Source organism: Ostrinia nubilalis, chromosome 29, assembly GCF_963855985.1.
Source record: "Ostrinia nubilalis chromosome 29, ilOstNubi1.1, whole genome shotgun sequence".
NCBI classification, from domain to species: domain Eukaryota; kingdom Metazoa; phylum Arthropoda; class Insecta; order Lepidoptera; family Crambidae; genus Ostrinia; species Ostrinia nubilalis.
Genome location: NC_087116.1, coordinates 7,641,537 through 7,661,391, shown reverse-complemented (window position 1 = coordinate 7,661,391; position 19,855 = coordinate 7,641,537). Strand labels below are relative to the sequence as shown.

Genomic DNA, 19,855 nt, shown 5'->3' with positions numbered 1-19,855 from the left:
TTATTCTAAAGGGAAACGTTTAGGTTTAGACTCAACCTGGACCGACTGTTCGAGAACTAATATTACTTATACATAATATAAAGTAATTTAATTATTATTAAACATTGTACGGACGCCGTTTATTGTTGTTTTATTTCCTACTTTAACTGTAGTCCTAACATAGACATCATTAGGTCATTTATGCTCGTTTTCCCCATTTTTAAGTGACCCTTATGGTAACATACAACAGGAATTTTGTTCTCAGAGGGGTCACCTAAAAATTAGGGATTGATGGTGAAAGCGGGCATTAGTTTTTCGACTGTTTTTTACAATTTAAAACACGTCATAATAATAGACTCATTTAATAATGAAAAAACTTTGGTTACAGAATTTAAAACAGTTTAAATTCTTAACGTAAATGTTGACATCGCGCGCTGTTGACATCTGTTTTTAAAATTACAAAAACAGGCAACACCGCGGTCCGTCCCCACAACCTCTAACGAAATCAATTAATAAAATACAATACAATAATCAGCAAATAATATGTCAAGTCGGTATTTTATTCTAAATTGTACACAGTGTACATTTATTTTACGATGGCAACATTTTAACTTATTGTTTGAAGTATCAATTAAAAAATTTGAACTGAAATTAAAACACCGACTGATAAAAATAAAAGAAGAAAGGTACACATGCGAAACTAGTACAGTCAGATGTACAGAAATATGAAAAGGTGATCTTTATTAAAGTCCGGTCGCCGAGCGCGTAGAATTTCGTCCAATGACCCCCAAGCTACACATCCTTATCGCTCGCGCGTAATTATGTTGCTGTCGCGCTCGCACACTCACTGGGGCCGCCCGTCGCACAGTCGCGACGGTCATTGGACTAAATTCTACGTGCTCGGCGACCGTACTTTACAAATTGATAAAGTTCAATATTGAACACAAATGTGCAACTGACTGTAAATACATAATTTTGTTTGGTTTTTCGACTATAATGGACCGTGTCCACTTCTGAGGTAACTGCGGTATATTATACAAATTATAAGCTAATGTTTTCCGCTCACAAAAAAGAATCTTTCTTTAAACTCGGACAGTGAAAACGGTCTATTATAATCTTAGATCAGAACTTTAAATAAATTGTATTCGCGGGACAAAATTGACAGCTTGTTATTTTTCATATTTTTTATTGCTTCACAATGGCAACACACATTTAACTGCAGTGACACTGACAGTGATAGATCACATGTCAGAACAAGCCGTTAATTTTAAACCGCTCAGCTATTATTTAACTTCTAAATTAACAATTCATTTTGATATTGGAAACAAACTTATTCTAAAGAGATAAAGAATAATAAAAGCAAGTTAAAAATATGTAACATTTTGAACAACTACAAATAACAAGATTTCAAATCCATAATATTAATTCTGAATTACAAATTAATTAAAAAACACTGGGATTTGTTGCTATGAAAAATATACCACAGTTCGTTGCTTACAGCTATTTGTGAGTCCACTTCTTAGCGAAAAAGTCGCACGTAGAGTAAAAGCTACTCTAACGCGCCGCAATACAGTTCAAATTCACTTACACGCATACGCATAGTAAACGTATCTGTGCATAGCAAACAGCACCTTACCACTGAGTGATAAAGTCGCTATTTCTTTGAAAGAAGTGGACCTAACTTTTGTAGTGACTAGATTTGACTACTTTGACTAAACTGATTCTGATTTTACACTGAGATTCTACGACAGATCACATAAACAAGATTCATTATAGCAGCACATCAACAAAGAAAAAATAATTCACCAGTGGACTTTAAACTTTATTCTTTTAGACATAAGGCTTAAAATATTCATTGGAGATTTTTTTTGGAAGGTTGAAAAGCCAGAAGTGTACTTTAGATTCGTAGACTAATTCTCGCCAGTTCTGTTACTTGAACTTGGCTTGACACGCTACCGCGTGTCTAGATGTAAAAGGCCGTAAATTGATTTTTTATTTAATTTATTACTATACTATTGTCTGACAATTTAATGTTATAAAAACTTATTTCATTTCTTAAATGCAAAGTCGGAGACTCGCAGGTAAAATCTTTATAAGATAAATATTATTTTAATTTGAACATTGCTCGTTCGTGTGATCTGCATTTGATACGGTGACGAAAGCAGCTTCATGAATAATTACAACAACACACGGTAATATAATAATCTAATAATGAGGCAGTTGATTGACTAAATTGAGTATTTTACTACTGGTTTATTAATTTCATAGAAAACCATAGGTTTTACTAAAATTGTTTGCGACTAATTTTCACAAAAAAACGTATTAAACCTTATAGCGGCAACGACGGTTAAAACGTCAAATACAATGAGGATCAGTACTGTTGTAGAAAATTCAATAAAACTATTATCTACGTTAATCTTTAAGACATAAGAAAGATATCTTTTTGAATTATCCAAATCGGACCATTACTTACGAAGATATTAAGTAATAAACATAGGCCGTTTTTGCCGCTAAAAGTCAACGTACGCAAGGCCGCGTGACGTCACTATATCCGAATCGAGCGCAGCCGGCGTACTATTGGGATGGAAAATATTTTTTTCCGGCTAAACTATCAGTTTTAGAAAAAAACTTTTAATAACATTTATTCTTCAAAATAAAGTAACCTATCGACCAGTAATTTTTAAAAATAAAAATTGTGAAAAATAAGTATTGCTGTGTCCAAAAACCACATTTTCATAGGATTCGATGCAATGCGGAGACGCGGTTGGGGTGAGTGTAACTTAATGATTGTTTGTATTGAACATAATAATACATAATATGATGCTAATACCCAGTTTCTGGCCTGGGGGGGGGGATAAGTCATACCCAGCTTATAGCCTGGGGGGAGGGGCAAGCCTTACCCAGCTTCTGGCCTTGGTGGGAGGAGGGAGAGGCAAGTCATACCCAGTTTCTGGCCGGGGGAGAGGGGGGGGGGGGGGGTGTAAGAAATACCCAGCTTCCGGCCGAGGGGGAGTCATACCTAGCTTATGCTTATGGACTGGGGGAAGGGCTAGCCTTACCCAGCTTCTGGCTTGGGGAGAGGGAGGGGGGGGGGGAGGGGTCAAGTCATAACCAGTTTCTATGGGCTGGGGGGAGGGGCTAGCCTTACCCAGCTTATGGCCTGGGGGAGGGGGGGGGGGGGTCAAGTCATACCCAGTTTCTGGCATTTCTGGCATGGGGGGGGGGGTGTCATACCCAGCTTCTGGCCGAAGGGGAGTCATATCCAGCTTATGCTTATGGCCTGGGGGTAGGGGCAAGCCTTACCTAGCTTCTGGTCTGGGGGGAGGGGGAGGGGTCAAGTCATACCCAGTTTCGGGCCGGGGGGGGGGGGTAAATCATACCCAACTTCTGGCCGAGGTGGAAGTCGTGCCCAGCTTATGACCTGGGGAGAGGAGAGGGGCGGGGTAGTCGTATGACTACCCCGCCCCTGGGTATCCAGCTTCTAGGCTAAGATTAAATAGATTTCCAGCACGGAGCGGCTGTCCTTTCCTGCAGCAGCTGGCCCGCCCATGGGAACGGCGAATAGATAGGTAGGTGCGTAGGTTTAACTCAGAAAAACTAAATAACAGGTAGGTATTGCGTGTATATCGAAATGATTTTCATAGCAATGTCTTGTAGCCTAGGCAGAGTGTATCTGCCTCAGCTATACCTTATTGTTAGAAGTAAATAAATTAATACTTATACATTTTTACATTTTACTTGGAAGAAGATATGACTCTAACAACACTTATGTACACTTTATTTGAATAAATCGCCAAATATACCACCGCGGAGACCCCAATCGCGTCTCTGCGTGCCATTGAATCGTATGAGCGTATGGATTTTTTGCGTTATTTTTCACAATTTCCATTTTAAAAAATTACCTATCGATAGCTTACTTTATTCTGATGAATAAATGTCATTACAAGTTTTTATCTAAAACTGATAATTTGGCTAGAAAAAAATATTTTCTATCCACGCAGTACGCCGGCAGCGTTCGGATCGGATATAATGACGTCATCGTCCCCGCGCCGGGCGATCAGTGAACTTTTTTAGTAATTTGGCCATAACTTCGTCAATTTTTGTCGTAGAACAAAAATTTTTGCACTGTGTATTAAGGATTTCTTAGCCCTATAAATCTGCATTCACAGCTAAAAATCGAAATGATCCTCATTGTAAAATTTTGTACAAAACTTCAAGGCGAGAGTGAATAGGCACTTACAGGGCAGATATGTAACATCCTAGACAACATCTCACTTAACACCAGGTGCGATTGCGGTCAAATACCTGCTTTGTTATGCATGAAAAACAAACTTTGGATTTTAACTTCCATTGTTGTAAATATCATAAAACCACTCCAGTATTCATGAGCTCCAAACTGTGGCATTACTTCTTGTAAACAAATTCCAGCTTTTTTGACATGCATAGGACGTCCACTGTTCAATAGACTTGCAGCGTGGCGTGAAGGAAAATTCTCGTGCAAACGTATTCTTCTCAAAATAGAGAAAAACAGTAATAATATCATTCGCCCTTTTCACAGAATAAAATTGAAATTTACGTCTTCATTGCACAAGAATAACTTTCACCACGAGCCGATATAGGATAGAATGTTGGTGAATCATGAAGTTTGGGTCATCGTGGCTTTGGCAACGATTTGACAGTTCCAACTCCTTGCCAGACAGTTTTTTTAGGATAGCTGCCAAAGCCTCGATGACCCAAACTTTATGATCCACCAACATTCTAACCTATGTTGGGAGCATACGCTGACAAACTTTCAGCCTTTATAAAATGACGTAGGTCAGGCGTTCACTAGCTCTTAGTCTATACGTACAACCCGATCAAGCTAACTGCGCACTTCGTTGGAATACGACTCTCCCTCCCACTAACCCCTACACCACCCCGCGTTCGCCCTGTGCGTACCGGAGCGTCGATGTGACGGGTCTGACGCAGAATGTGCACTTCGCAAAATGAGCACTTCAAAAAATACGCACTTTTTTATACAAATGTAAAGGCTGAAGAGTTTGTTTGTATAATATTAATCTGGAAAAGTGCGCATTTCGCGAAGTGCACATTCTGCGTCAGACCTGATGACGTGACGTCACGGCTGGCAGGTTCGCAGTTAACTCAACCGGATTGTATGTAATCAATCCACTGAAGTGGCACGCCCTACGCTGTATACATAATACGGAATTGACCACCGTGTTTTCTGTGAACCCAATACAAAATACCACCCAATTCAAATTGTATTTATATTTAAAACAATTTTTAGTAAACTTACAAAACTAATTTGGCCAATATATTGCACTACAAGCTAACTATGGCGTTATTTTTTATTATGACACGATATTCTTTAGTAAAAAATTGAGCTTTTGGGACTTTAGTTGAACTTGGCCCATGACACTGTTGTGCCTACGACTATACAAAACTATGTTTGTACATAATTTGGTTAGTAGCTTAATGTACATTAATTTTAATAAATAATGTAATTTAAAAGGCACTTACATTTTCAGAAATAAATAAAATGACGGAACTTTTTACAAAAAAAAGAGGTCATTTAACAATTTAGAATTTATTCAGTAATTTGACATTAATTTATGAACAGTGTTGCCAGCATTATCAAAAGTGTGCGGTTTTACAAGCGCTCAGACGTATTTGAAAGAGCACTAAACACTGAATATGTTTGCCAAATTAAAAAACTACCATTAAAATTTACATTTTCGCTGCTGGCAACACTGGACTCTTACCCAGGGGCGTCTTCAGCCTACTGGGGACCCTAGGGGCCTTTTTATAGTCAAAATAAATGGTGGCAAAACGAAAGAACTCTTTATTTGAGACAAGGGCCCGATTGCGGGGCCAAAAAGTAATTTTAAAGAGCCCTTAGACACTGAATATTTCTGCCAAATCAAAAAGTACCATTTACATTGTGCATTTTCATTGATGGCAACACGGAACTTACCCAAGGCCGTATTTAACCTACTGAGGATCCAAAAAGGGTTATTTCAAAATTGAATAACTTTTTATCTGTTACTATTAATTTTTTGTGGACTTAATTTCAAAGATCCCTTAAAGAGGGCTGAGTTTGAGTTTTTTTCAAACGTGCTCACTAGTAAGTGCGTCAAAAAATGACATTAAATGTATGACCGATTGTACAGCGCCCCTAGCGGGAAACTATCAAAAACTAAAATTTTCATACAATTTTTAAACGCGCTCACTAGTGATGTAAACTCACACTCAGTCCACTGAATATTTCTGCCAAACCAAAAACTACCATTCACCTCGCGTTTTCATCACTGGCAACACCGATCTTACCCTGGTGGCCAGCCCATCTGCCTTCCTCCCAGGACATGCAGGTGCAAATGGTAGACCGACTGCGCGCCGTCACGGCCATTGTTGATGACCAAACGCCAGCCGGACGGGGCGCGTGCGCATCCTAAAGAACGAGCTACTAGCATCAGGTGCCCGAGCAGCTGGAAACGAGAGAAAAGAGCTTTTAGGGTCATAACACTATAAGCGGGTTGGCATTAGGCTACGTTTCCACAAGAGACAATCGCTTCATTTAACACGCCTAAGTAAATGAAGCGATTCTATTGATTCTTTACAAACACATCCCTCGCTACGCATCCTCGCACATCTCTGGTGGAAACGCAGCCTTAATCGGGAAAGCCAGGTGGTTAATGATTATTGGGGACAATAGCTTATGCCGGTCGACTTTTTCGTTCCACATAATGAAAATGAAAATGATATTTTTGAAAATGAAAATGATATTTATTTAGTCCAAAAATATGGACAAGATTCTTTTAATAAAACTTGAAAATATAAGTAAAACTAATAAATAATTGTGAAAGAATCATGAAAATATCTCTACAAATAAGCAATCAAAATGGCGCAAATATTTGTTGTACTTATATTTTCAAGATTTATTTAAAGAAAAAAATTAGAAACTTGTCCATTGTGTAGCAAGCAACCCTTTCGTAACATCATGAAACAAAATATGCACGTAAACAACCATGGGTCTTGAACAAATAAGTAGTTTAATCGTCCACACCATGGGTGTATGCTAGCTAGAACTACCTGATTTCAAGGAAACCATTATCTACTAACTCGCACTTAGCCAGTTTCATAAAAACATGACCCACACATCCACAGTCGGATAAAAATGAGTTTTTAAACACCACGCCTCGCCCGGCAATCGCGTTATCAGCAGTAATCACCTTTATCGCGTGCCTTTCAGTTAACTCACAGATAACGGCCGGGAGACTATCACTCATTAGCTGAGATAATGGATTTTACTAGAAAGGGGCGTAAGTAATGCAGTTTAGACAAGGCTTAATGGAAAAATCTGGTAACCAATTAAGAAAATAAAAACCTACCCTAGACAAAATGCACTTTTTGATCGAATCAAAAATCGAAAACAAAAAAAGACCTTTCGACCACTTTTCGACTGGTTTGCGATTATAATGTACACTTTTTCTAGACCCACAGGGAACTTATATTTGGGACGTGTAGGAGTGTCCTAAAAGCGGGCCTACAACCTACTAAAAACAAAATCATCTGTCAGTCTTTTCGAAAAAACTACTGAACAGATTTTCACGCGATTTTCGCAATAGAAACGAGTATTTACCCGACTGCGCCAGAAGGAGGGTTATTATGAGGAAGGTTTAGGTATTTGAAATGGGTATGCGTCTGTGCCAGACAAATATTCACGCGAGAGAAGACACGAGAAAAAACTAGTAAGAAATAATTGATTCCTCAAACCCAAGATCCAATCCATATCTTACCAAAATTGGTGCAATGATTAGGTAAGAAACAGACAGATACTTTCCCATTTATCTATATCTATAAAACAATAGGGCACTGACTGACTCATCACGAAATCTTGGAAACTACAAGTGCTAAGCTTACTAAGATTCATTGGTTGGGTTTTTATGGCGGTCAAGCTGTAGATCCTGGCTACACAGGAGTTGCAGTGGTGGGAACGAGAGGTGGGAATTTCTTTAAGCTTACTAAGATGGGATTTTACAAAACCCCTAAGGGGGCAAAACGGGATCCACGCGTACGAAGTCGCGGGCGGCCGCTAGTAGTAATATAGATTTATTTGTCATACAATATTTACGTACTTTATAGACAATGAAATAGATAATACACACACCGGCAGATTTAGCGGAACGCAAAAAAAAGTATGAAAATAAGGAAAATTACTACTGATCTATGAAATATTTATTATACAAAATAAAGAGATAATTAAAATAAAATAAAATAACATAGATTTTTTAAATATTTAGTCGTTTTTATTTAATAAAAAATCATCGAAACGAAATTTCAATTTTTCAGTTTTGAACAAAAATTAGAAATTGTGGCCAGATTAAAAATTAGGGTAGCTTATCACTAACCAAATGAATTAATTAATGATGGGTATTTCCCCCTCTTGCTCTGATGATGGTTTCCATTCATCTGAGCATGCTGCAGTTAATGTTATGAAGGGTATTTTGGGGCAATGTCTGCCATTCCTCTAGTAACGCGTTTCTCAACACCACCGGTGGTATTCTGAATTTAACAAATCTTTTAAGAAAGTCCAAGACATGCTCTATAGGATTCTTGTCTAGGGATCTTGCCAGCCACTGCATCATGGGTATATCCAAATGGTTTAGATGTGCCTGTACTGAGCGAGCACTGTGAAAACGAACATTATCGTGAATTAAACTAAAGGAGTCCACAATAAATGGAGTAAATGGCACATCATGTTCTTCTAAAATGTTCCTAGTGTACCATTCAGAAGTCGTATTTCCTCCATCACCCACCACTAACTCCGTGCGAGCTCCCAAACAAATCCTTCCCCACACCAGAATTAAGCTACCTCCATAAATCACGATATTTTCAAAATGAAGACTAAATGTTACGTTCTCTTTGTGTCTCCATATTCGCTATCTTCCATCGATCTGGTTTAAGAGAACTCTGCACTCATAAGTGAAGAGATCATGCCTCCAGTCGTTCAAGACCCAATCACGATATTCACGTGAAAAGTTCAATATGTTTTTTCGGTGCTGTGTCACAAGTTGGAGCTTTCTCGGGTATGCACGACCCTATACCAACTTCAGTAAATCTCCTGTGAACTGTGGGCTCAGTCACTCTTACTCCTCGAGTGTCTTTAAGGTTATTTCTGGCTTGAACAGCAGGTAACCGCGACTTTCTGAAAACTCGAAGTTGTAAAAAACGGTCATCCCGTCGCGAAGTACGCCTTTTTCTGACTTGAACCCTCCTCCTAACGACAGAAATGATCAATCTGTACCGTTGGTTACTGCCATGGGTGGTCGATACTGATCAACGACGTCTTACGGCAGCCGATTTGTATGCATGGCCGTTACTTCTCATTTCATCTGCCTTAATGATTTCTGACGGTGCTAAGCTGGGCATAATAAACCCTTATAAGTAACTGAATGCTTACACAACAAAATTCTCAGAAAAAAAACATCTTTCACGTAAAAGAAATTCAAATTAGCAAAAGCTTCATTCAATTCAAAACACTCAACGAAACTGTTGATGGGGTAATTTAAACAAAATAATTAAAAAAATATACTGTTGGCAATTATTTTTTTCATATTTAGAATTAAATTAAAAAATAATGTCATAATTAGGCATTTTTTTCCTAAAATAATGATGATATTGATGCTTTTTTTTCCGTTCCTCTAAATCTGCCGGTGTGTGTAGTACTACGTAGCTCAATGGAATGCACAGCTGATGCTTATCTTTATGATTGTGACAAATAACTTGATAGCAGTCTTAAAAGATACCCGAGAACTATGAGTATTGCGGTTAATTAATGTTGTGAAAACTAATGCAATTCTGTACATTAGCTATAATAGAAAAATACAATATTATAGTTTTGCAAATAATACTAAACTTTTTTTCGCAAACTAATAGCTGAAAAAACGAATTTCATGAACAATTACAAGATACATTCAAATAATTTCCACCTTGTAAAGTTGTTTTTTTATATATTTCAGATAAGTGCGAAAAAATTAATAAATTTTCAATTAGCTGAAAAATAAAATAAATCATCATCATCAAAATGAAATAGGCACTTAAATGACCTAGGCTATAAAGGATATCTGTTTAGCTAAAATTTCAGTATGCAAAAAAAGACAATCTAATAAGTTCATGTCACAAAATTTTTATCACACCATCATGACAGATTTTCTCATTTACGGACATTACTGTAGTTCAGCTCAAGACTATCCCAACTAATATTATAAATGCGAAAGTAACTCTGTCTGTCTGTCTGTTACGCTTTCCCGCTTAAACCTCGCAACCGATTTTGATGAAATTTGGCATAGAGATAGTTTGAGTCCCGGGAAAGAACATAGGATAGTTTTTATCCCGGTTTTTGAAACAGGGACGCGCGCGATAAAGTTTTTCTGTGACAGACAAAATTCCACGCGGGCGAAGCCGCGGGCGGAAAGCTAGTAGAAAATAAAATAACAACAAACTGACTAGAGCAAATGGAATGTTTCTAGAGACGGGTACTAAATTTTCATTTCTTCTCAGCACTGGCCCATTTATTGTCCTGAAGCAGTGGTAGGGTTAATACTAGGACGTGAAAAAGTGCTTTTAAAAAGCCTACTTGCTTACTTTAAATATTATGATATCATGTTTGTCTCAGGTTGTATTAATTAAATAAGAAAAGCTAACACTACTATGCTTATTACTGTAGCTGCCCAAAAAAAACTAAGAATTCAACATGCTAAAATTTCTATGGACAAAACTTGTTATCCTTGAGGGTAGTGTACAAAAAAACATCTTAGGTTATCACAAACAATTAGAAACCTATTCTCTTATTTTACTTAAGAAAGGCACATTCTAGAATTTTAACAACAAATAGCTATAAAACTACGTGGTTTCTAGTACATACCTCCTTATCGGAATCCACTGAGTCTTGAAGCCTAGCAATTCGCCTTTTAGGTATAACCAGGAAATGTACAGGAGCCTGAGGCGAGATATCGTTGAAAGCCAGGCAGAACTCATCTTCGTAAATGATATCCGCCTTTATTTCCTTGGAAATGATCTTGTCAAATATCGTCGGGCCGGGCGTCGCGATGCTCTGGGCTTGAGCGCGACGCACCTCGTCGCTGTACGGCCTCTTAACCGCAATGGCGGAGCCCCGAGACAAGTCATAAATGTTTGTGGGATAGCTCTTCTTCAGCCGGAACTTGAGAGCGCGTTGGAGCACTTTGTTAAACATTTTGCGCAAAATTTTTCGACCTCACATCGTTTGGAATGTTGACCTTTTGTTTTGACATTGACGTTTGTGGAATTTCGAATTCGATTTTGACATTTAGTTTCAGTGTTGCCACTTTATCTTGGAATTACTACTTAACGAACATCCGGTTTTTTATTGAAAATACAAAATCGAACAGGGCCGCATTTTATATTGAATTAATATTAATTTGGCACACAAAAAAAATAGAAACATTTTTTGCTGATAATTATTCAGATTTTTTAATAGGTGTAGATTTTTTTAAAATTAAGTAATTAATTTTGAATCCATGTTAAATGTCTAATAAACTTTACTTTTGTGCGTTACCAATTCATAATCATTCATTTGACGAAACAATTTACTTAGTGTATGAGGGATAAAATTTAAAAACAAAACAAATGGTTGAATCATTTTATATAAAAAATATTGCACTTATAAAATACCATTAAAACTAATATCACCATTCACCATGTCAACATAGGGTGCCTCAAAAAAGACATAAAGTACAACTTGTACGTTTTATTTGATACAAATTCACGAACAGACTTAACTTTTTTGAGTAACATTAAAACGATGAGCAATCACAATATTATAAAAACTATAACATTAAATTACTTATAACAACTTAGATACATAACACTAAACAAACATCCTTTCAAAAGTCTTTGATGCTTTAATTAAAATTTTACCTGTTAAATAAAACTGACATAAATAAATTACAAAATATTACGTCTTTTACAGCACCAGTTTTTTTTTGGCAATATCTAATTTTATTTAATAACTGACTCCAATTTTATTATTAACATGATTAAGTAGCTAATTTCTTCAATCATTTCACAAAGAATATTCAATCACTGAAATTATAGTTATTGTGGCTAAGATCTTCCTTTCATGATGCCTTAACTTTAGCTGTCATGTAACAGTACAAAGTAAACATAAATCGGACAACGCCGCGGACGAATTCGTAGATTAATGCATTTTTAAAGGTGAGTCGTAGAAGCAGGGTTAAAGTGAAGAAAATTACACCATGGTGTAGTAGTTTCATTCTGAAACAACAATGAAAGTTTTTTTTATTTAAAAAATATTAAAAAAACTATAATCTAGATCACATTACATAAATAATGTTGACTGACCAATATAAATTCAAGGTACACAAAATATACGAACGACACAGACATAAGAGGAATAACTTATTCACCACTACATTTTTATCACCGAAATTTTTTGAACAGGTTATGTAGAAACGTGTGAAAATTTTAAAGCAAAAGAAAAAAAAATGTTTTTCATAAAGTTATTTTTTTTATTAAATTTTCTTTGGTCCGTATTTTACGCGTCACAGCTTTGTCACTCCGCTGCTCGCTAGAGTAGTCGTACGCGCTCGCACATTGCCCCGATCTGTCTGTCTCGCTCACGCCTCGACCACGCTTCCAATGTTATTATTACATACTTAGCTAACTTAGACCATTTTGAGTTCTAATGTGTTACATTAGCTTACGTAAATAGTGCTAACGACGCGTGTGTCCATAAATTACCAATTTTAGGATGAAATTTCGAGTAACTCTATTTAACTTTTTTTTGCATAAATAGGATCAGTATCAATAACTCATTACCCAGAATTTTTTTTTTCGGTGATAAAAATTTAGTGGTGTATAAGTTTTATTTCGACGTTCATTCATATTTACCTCTGCAGATGTTTCTTGGCCTCTGGAATGTTTTCGTCTTTCTCTTTGAATATGTATTTCTTGGTTCCCTTTATGAAGTTGGCGCACAGTTCTTCCCAGCTATTTAAAAAACAAACAAAATATATTAGTTTTATCACCCTTACAGTTGCAAAGCTCAAAATGTAACATAGTCAACACAGAACTTGGCTGCTGATAAATTCTTTCAAAAAATATTTTATTGCCAACTAGCGACTCGCCCCTGCTTCGCGCAGGTACAAATTAATTAATTATATATACTTAAATACCTTCCACTTAAATTACTATTCATTAAAAAATCGTATTAAAATCCGTTGCGTAGTTTTAAAGATTTAAGCATACATAGGGACAGACAGACAGGAAAGCGACTTTGTTTTACAATATCTAGTGATGTGTAAGTTCTAGCAATGATGATAATTATGGCTTACTTGATAGTTTTAACGTCGAGGTTAAAAATAGCAGCATCGGCAGGCGTCAGCCGCTGTCGTAGCCGCTCCATGTTATTAGTAATGAATTTCCATTCTCTCTGTGAGAAGAATTGGAGTACTGTGTTCATTGCTTGCAAGCGATTGCTGACCATTATAAAACTGAGTCTGAAATAAATAAAAAAATATTTAAGTAAACGATATTTTACACTAGCTAATTATATGACAAAAACTACTAATCTGGTAGATTTTAAAAAATCTAGCAACTCAGACATTTGCAGTTCCTTTACACGCATCAATAGTATTTTCAGCAGTCATAAATTGGAGATTTTATAGAATATTAAAATAAAATTTGCACATCAAATAACTTATCGCATATCAATTAAATTATCTTTAACTTACTTCGTTTTTATGCCAAAAATGCGGGAACAATAATCAGCCAAATGAAGTGGCATCGTTTGAAGTAACAACTCCAAACATTTTTGTGCAACTCTGAAAACAAAAAATAACGTAATCAAAAAACAACATGAAATACTAACTTACCCCACCAAAAACATTTGGGCTATCGTTTTACCGCTGACTAGAGTGACGCCATATAATGTGTTTTGTGGTAAATAGGCCAATGTAAGGACGCGCGACCAATGACAGGACACGCGACCAATGACGGGACGCGCGACCAATGACAGGACACGCGACCAATGAATGACGGGACGCGCGACCAATGACAGGACACGCGACCAATGACGGGACGCGCGACCAATGATAGTACACGCGACCAATGACGGGACGCGCGACCAATGACAGGACACACGACCAATGACGGGATGCGCGACCAACGACAGGACGCGCGACCAATGACAGCACGCGCGACCAATGACAGGACGTGCGACCAATGTCAGGACGCTCGACCAAATATAGTTCCAATATACTGAACTGTCCTATCCATGACATTGACAGCGGGGCGCCACCGGATCGCTGGTTCCGATTTTTGCCATGTTGAAAGCCATACAGTTGTTGAACGATGGTAGCGCCCCCCTGTCATTGAGTTTAGTGGGACAGTTCAGCGTGGGTCATCTATAACAGGACAAACGACCAATGACAGGACGAGCGACTAATGACAGGACGGGCGACCAATGACAGGACGCGCGCCCTGTCATTGGCCTATGCACGCCAACTAACTCACCCATTCTCCACGATACTCCCGTAGGGGTACCAGAAGACCTGGTCCATTGGGTGCTCGCGTATGTAGCGGCTCAGCGCCGCCTCGAAGGTGCGCCACGTCGTCGGGTTGTTGTATGAACTACAGTTGTACACGCGGACCTCGGAGGACCTGATGGACAGACGGCATTATTGTTAACATTGCAAAGATGTGCCAACTCGCAGAAAGAATCGTGTGGAACGCATGCGTCTTATGCTGCGTCCACGGTCCACGATATATCATAAAATTCATTTTATTTTTATTTTTGCACATCACTTTTACACGTCCCAGTATTAACCGTACTACTGCTTCGGGACAATATTCGTAAATGGGCCAGTGCTAAGAAGAAAAAGAATTGTCTATCCTGCTCAATCAAGAGCAAGGTGAGCAGAATAATATCAAGCGTGCCTCACGAGTCCATGTGACCGGTGTGGATGCAGCTTTGGGGACAATGACACAAACCGTAGCACAGAATAAGTAATAGTACCTACCAAGACTGTAGTACCTACATTTCGTGTGTATCTTAAAGACACTTCTGGATATGTTCGCGAGCTGCTAAAGAGAGCATTTCAATGTCCTGCGCTGATCGAGGCGCGTAGTTTAGGCGCATCTTACTTACCATTTGCTTTGGTCTTCTGTGGTTCTACTCAGGCGACTTGACCTGCTTCAAGCTCACAAAGATCCTCGTCTACCACAAGCTCACCTATGAACAGCAGTCCCTCCCTCCCCAACCCGTGGTTCGCGAGCAAGATATTACACTCCCACGACGAACACAAAATGCACGGTTCGCGTGGATATGTTCGCGAGCTGCTTGAGAGAGCGCTTCCATGCGCAGACGCTGGACGATTTTGACACCCCCAATAGGCGTTGAATTAATGCACATGACGTCTAGACACTTACTTTCCTATGGCTCAGCGACTCAGAGTCATCGCAAGGCGCGTGTCGCACTCAATGCGTCGAAATCAGTGCACTGCTGTCAACGCCCGCGTGGCATCTGTTAGGTACGGGACTATTCCTTCTCTCGTTTCCACCGCTGCAACTCCTATCAGCGGCGTAACTATACCATCCGAGGCCTGTAGGAAATTCTAGGGATTTTTAGGACCCCGGGTCCATCGCCCTAAAGTAGCGCGAGAGGGAGTGCAATTAGGGACTTGGGCTGGGGCCCCCTTGGTCGGGGGTCCGTGGCATTTTGCCAGCCCTGCCACCCTATAGTTACGCCACTGATTCCTGCAAAAGTTTTTTTTTTTTTTTTTTTTATGTGATAGGAGGCAAACGAGCAGACGGATCACCTGATGGTAAGTGATTACCGTCGCCCATAGACACCCGCAGACCCAGGGGCGTTACAGGTGCGTTGCCGGCCTTTAAGATAAAGATACGCTCTCCTCTTGAAAGCTTGCAGGTCGTATCCGTCCGGAAACACCGCAGACGACAGTCCATTCCACAGTTTGGTTGTACGGGGCAGGAAGTTGGAGATGAGACGGGGCTAGTTTGAATCCATGAAGCCACTCGCCTGTCGAGGGCAGTCTCCCAGCCCACCGCCAGCAGCGCGTCGATGACGATGTCCACCGGGATCATGTCTGCGCGCGCGTCCCTCCGGCACGAGAAGAAGTGCAGCAGGCCTTTGCCCACGCCCGCTATCACTCCTGTGGGACCGTTCAGGTTCTCTACCCAGCCTGGGAAGGGAGTACGGAGCGCTGACACCACTGGAACAAAGGTTTTATACGTGACAGTGGTAAAATGTGGTTCCCTTATGTACAAACACCTAGCCGAATTCACTCCATGGAGCGAAGTATAGATCGTTTCATTCACGCGCCCCACCAATTTTTTGTCGAGGGAAGCGCGGGGTGTGGGGAGTTTGATCCGAGCAATCCGAGCGTCATTATTGTAGTATGCGTGTGCAGTGCACTCATTGATAATTTTACGGGTACCGATAACACTCAAACATTAGCGGAAGAATGGTGGGGCGCGTCTTCGTGGATGAAACGATCTATAAGTACCTACACCAAAAAGACGCCGAAGCGAAACGATTTCAAAAGTAAAACATGTATTCAACTTGGTAGGCAGATTCAGGGAATTTGATTTTTTGGGCAGGGTTTCTCGGTATGTACGAGCATGCAGTCATTGGTCAGCGAGATGCCACAAAATTACGAATAAATTTCATTTTAATTTACAGGATTGCTATGACATGGTTGTAACATGACTGTAACAATGTCCCTTTATTCTGAAAATAGTCTAAGTACCTATTTCTAAAGGGAAGATTCCCCGCCTGCTGCAATGGTCTATTGTAGTAAACCCACTCCTAATACAAGCGGCCTCTATCACTACACTAGTATACTCACCGATGGTGGGCCGGAAGATGGCGCGCGGGTAGCTGCTATTATGCTGCTGCACCGCCACCTCCGCGATCGCCTTCGTGAAGGTGTACGTGTTGGGCTTCGGGTGGATGTACCTGCAGGAGAGAGAACACTTTCATTGCTGTATGTGGGCGTTCTCAATAGGTACCTAGGTACTCAATTATTTTTATCGACAGCGAAGAAGCTTTTAGCCTGCGTGGCCCCCGTCAGAGCCAGCAGTTGTTCAATGCTAAAGTCCGGTCGCCGAGCACGTAGAATTTCGTCCAATGACCCCAAGCTCGCGCGTAATGAGGGCTATCGTTTTTATACTTAACAGTTAATACCCCTGGCGATTGACAGGACCTTACTCTACAGTGGCACCATCTTGATGAGTGCAAATCCAATAGTCCTCCTATCACTTTAGCGCTCACCAGTTGGTGCCACTGTCTCGCGCACAGTGGCGCTAACTGGTGAGCCCCCATTATATTGCTGTCGTGACTTTGCGACGGACGGCCGCAGTGAGTGTGCGGTAGCTTGGGATTCTACGTGCTCGGCGACCGGACTTTACACGCGCACAGCATTGTGTTGTGGCAGCTATGCACTGGTAATAGATCTTACTTCCTAGTGACGCTAGCCATCAGATTCTCAGGCATGGTCCCTAGAGCCAGCAGTTCCAGCGGCGCAGGTAGATTCACGTACACAGCTTCGTGGGAGCTAAGTATGCAGTGGTAATAATGGGACTATTTCCACCTCTCGTTCCCACCGCTGCAACTCCTGTATAGCCAGGATCTACAGCTTGACCGCCAATAACCCAACCAATGAATGTCAAGTTTGTCCCGGGGGAAAGTTAAACTGTCAATGGACCCGCAACGAAATTAATCAGAAGAACATAGGAGGAGTTCGAAATTAACAGTGCAGTGGTAATGAGCTTACTTCTTGGTGACACTAGCCATCAGATCCACAGGCATGGGCCCCGCCAGAACCAGTAGTTGTTCAATGCTACACGGCCACAGCATTGTGATATCTATGCAGTGGTAATAGAGCTTACTTTTTAGTGACGCTGGCCATCAGGTCTTCAGGCATGGCTTCCGCAAGAGCTAGCACTTGTTCAAGCGCCGCAGGCGGGTATACGCGCATAGCATTGTGGCAGCTAGTGGTAATAACGGGACTATAATAATCATAATCATAATCATTTATTTGCAACCTCCTCTATTCCTACCTCTCGTTCCCACCGCTGCAACTCCTGTGTAGCCAGGATCTACAGCTACGCCAATAACCCAACCAGTGAAGGTCAAGTTTGTCCCGGGGGAAAGTTAAACTATCAATGGACCCGCAACGAAATTAATCAGAAGAACATAGGAGGAGTTCGAAATCAATAGTGCAGTGGTAATAGAGCTTACTTTTTAGTGACGCTGGCCATCAGGTCTTCAGGCATGGCCCCCGCCAGAAACTAGTAGTTGTTTAATGCTACGCATACACAGCATTATGGAATCTATGGAGTGGTAACAGAGCTTACTTTTTAGTGACGCTGGCCATCAGGTCTTCAGGCATGGCTTCTGCGAGCGCTAGCACTTGTTCAAGCGGCGCAGGCGGCGGGTACACGCGCTCCTCCACGACGCTCAGCTCAGCGTTGCTGTATCCAGTCGATACGTATACGAAGGCCTGTGGAACATGAGTGGTACAAATGAAAAAATGTATTTACCTACGCCCAAAGACCGAAAAAGCTGGTTAGGTGAAAAAACTGCTCATAAATATTTGTCGATTTTAGACAATAGGTAAACCTAAGATTTTAGATTTTTTGTAGTAGGTACGGACAACACGGACGCACGTACTATCGGCCACAGTTCCAGCGATACATTTCCGGTCATGTCGTCTCGTTCTATCGCAAAGAATCACCATTTGATGAGAGCGAGAGAAAAATCGGAAATGGGTAGCTGGAAGTGTGTTAACGGTCATAATTTACATAATAAGCTGTACAAATTCAGGAGAGATATCCTGAATATAAAGTCAAGTTGTCCTTTGTAAACTTTAATAACACTTAATAACATTAAATACTAAGCATAAAATAAGTTAAACTAACACTACTTACCCTCTTTATTTCATCATTTTCAATTCATTCTGTGCACACATGTTTAGAGTTGCGGTTTATTAATCTATGGAATATTATCTGTGCCTGAATATGACTGTAACTTGTTTTGTGAGCCTTAAATAAATAAATAAATAAATTTCCAAATAACTGAAGGCTATGTTCAGATGGCAAAATTTTGACGCGCGTTTTCAAATCGTGCGACCAGACTAGACATAGCTGTAGAATTTACATAGGTACATAACCGATCACATGAGCGAGCGTTGACGCGGCGCTCAGAGAAAAAGTCTCTAGACGCAGGCGATCGCGCGTTGACAGCTATGTATAGATGACCCACGCTGAACTGTCCCACCAAACTCAATGACAGGGGGGCGCTACCATCGTTCAACTGTAATTATTTTGGAACTATAACGTCCGTTGACTGTTCAGATGAGCGCGAGCTTTCATCGCAATAGCTTCTTCCACGTCCATTTTCTAAGCTCTATCGAAACAGACTGACGAGCTCCTCGCAACGCGCGTTAGGTCTGTGATCTCTTTATAAATTTTATTCCGCGTTGACCTGCGTTAACGCGCGTTACATGTGAACATAGCCTTATGCGGTTTTGTGGGGTAACAAAAGATTGGTACACCTACATCCAAATTAACTTTGAGAACCTCTTTTTTGAAGTTCGAAGGAGCTTTAGCACCACATTATTGACATACCTGCATGTTGGGCAGCATATCGCACAGTTCCATCAGTCTGACCACGGAGCGGACGTTCTGGTCTACAGCCAGGCCGAGGGCTTCGTCGAACTTGAGGGTCGCAGCTGAGTGGAACACCACCGACACCTGTGAAGGAAGGCATCATTATCATCATCACATGTCACGT

At 40.2% G+C, this 19,855-nt stretch overlaps 1 protein-coding gene and 1 pseudogene across 1 annotated transcript; both read right to left on the bottom strand.

The window, feature by feature from the left end:
* Positions 1 to 4,172: 4,172 nt before the first annotated feature.
* On the bottom strand, positions 4,173 to 11,300 carry LOC135085806 (adenosine 5'-monophosphoramidase HINT1-like). Its single transcript, XM_063980614.1, has 2 exons — positions 10,904 to 11,300; positions 4,173 to 6,464 (listed from the first exon to the last, which is right to left on the bottom strand). Exons 1-2 carry the CDS (start codon positions 11,231 to 11,233, stop codon positions 6,303 to 6,305), a joined length of 492 nt encoding a protein of 163 aa, XP_063836684.1. The 5' UTR covers positions 11,234 to 11,300; the 3' UTR covers positions 4,173 to 6,302.
* Positions 11,301 to 12,143: 843 nt separating this feature from the next.
* Positions 12,144 to 19,855, bottom strand: part of LOC135085810 (putative fatty acyl-CoA reductase CG5065) — a 94,350-nt pseudogene continuing 86,638 nt past the window's right edge.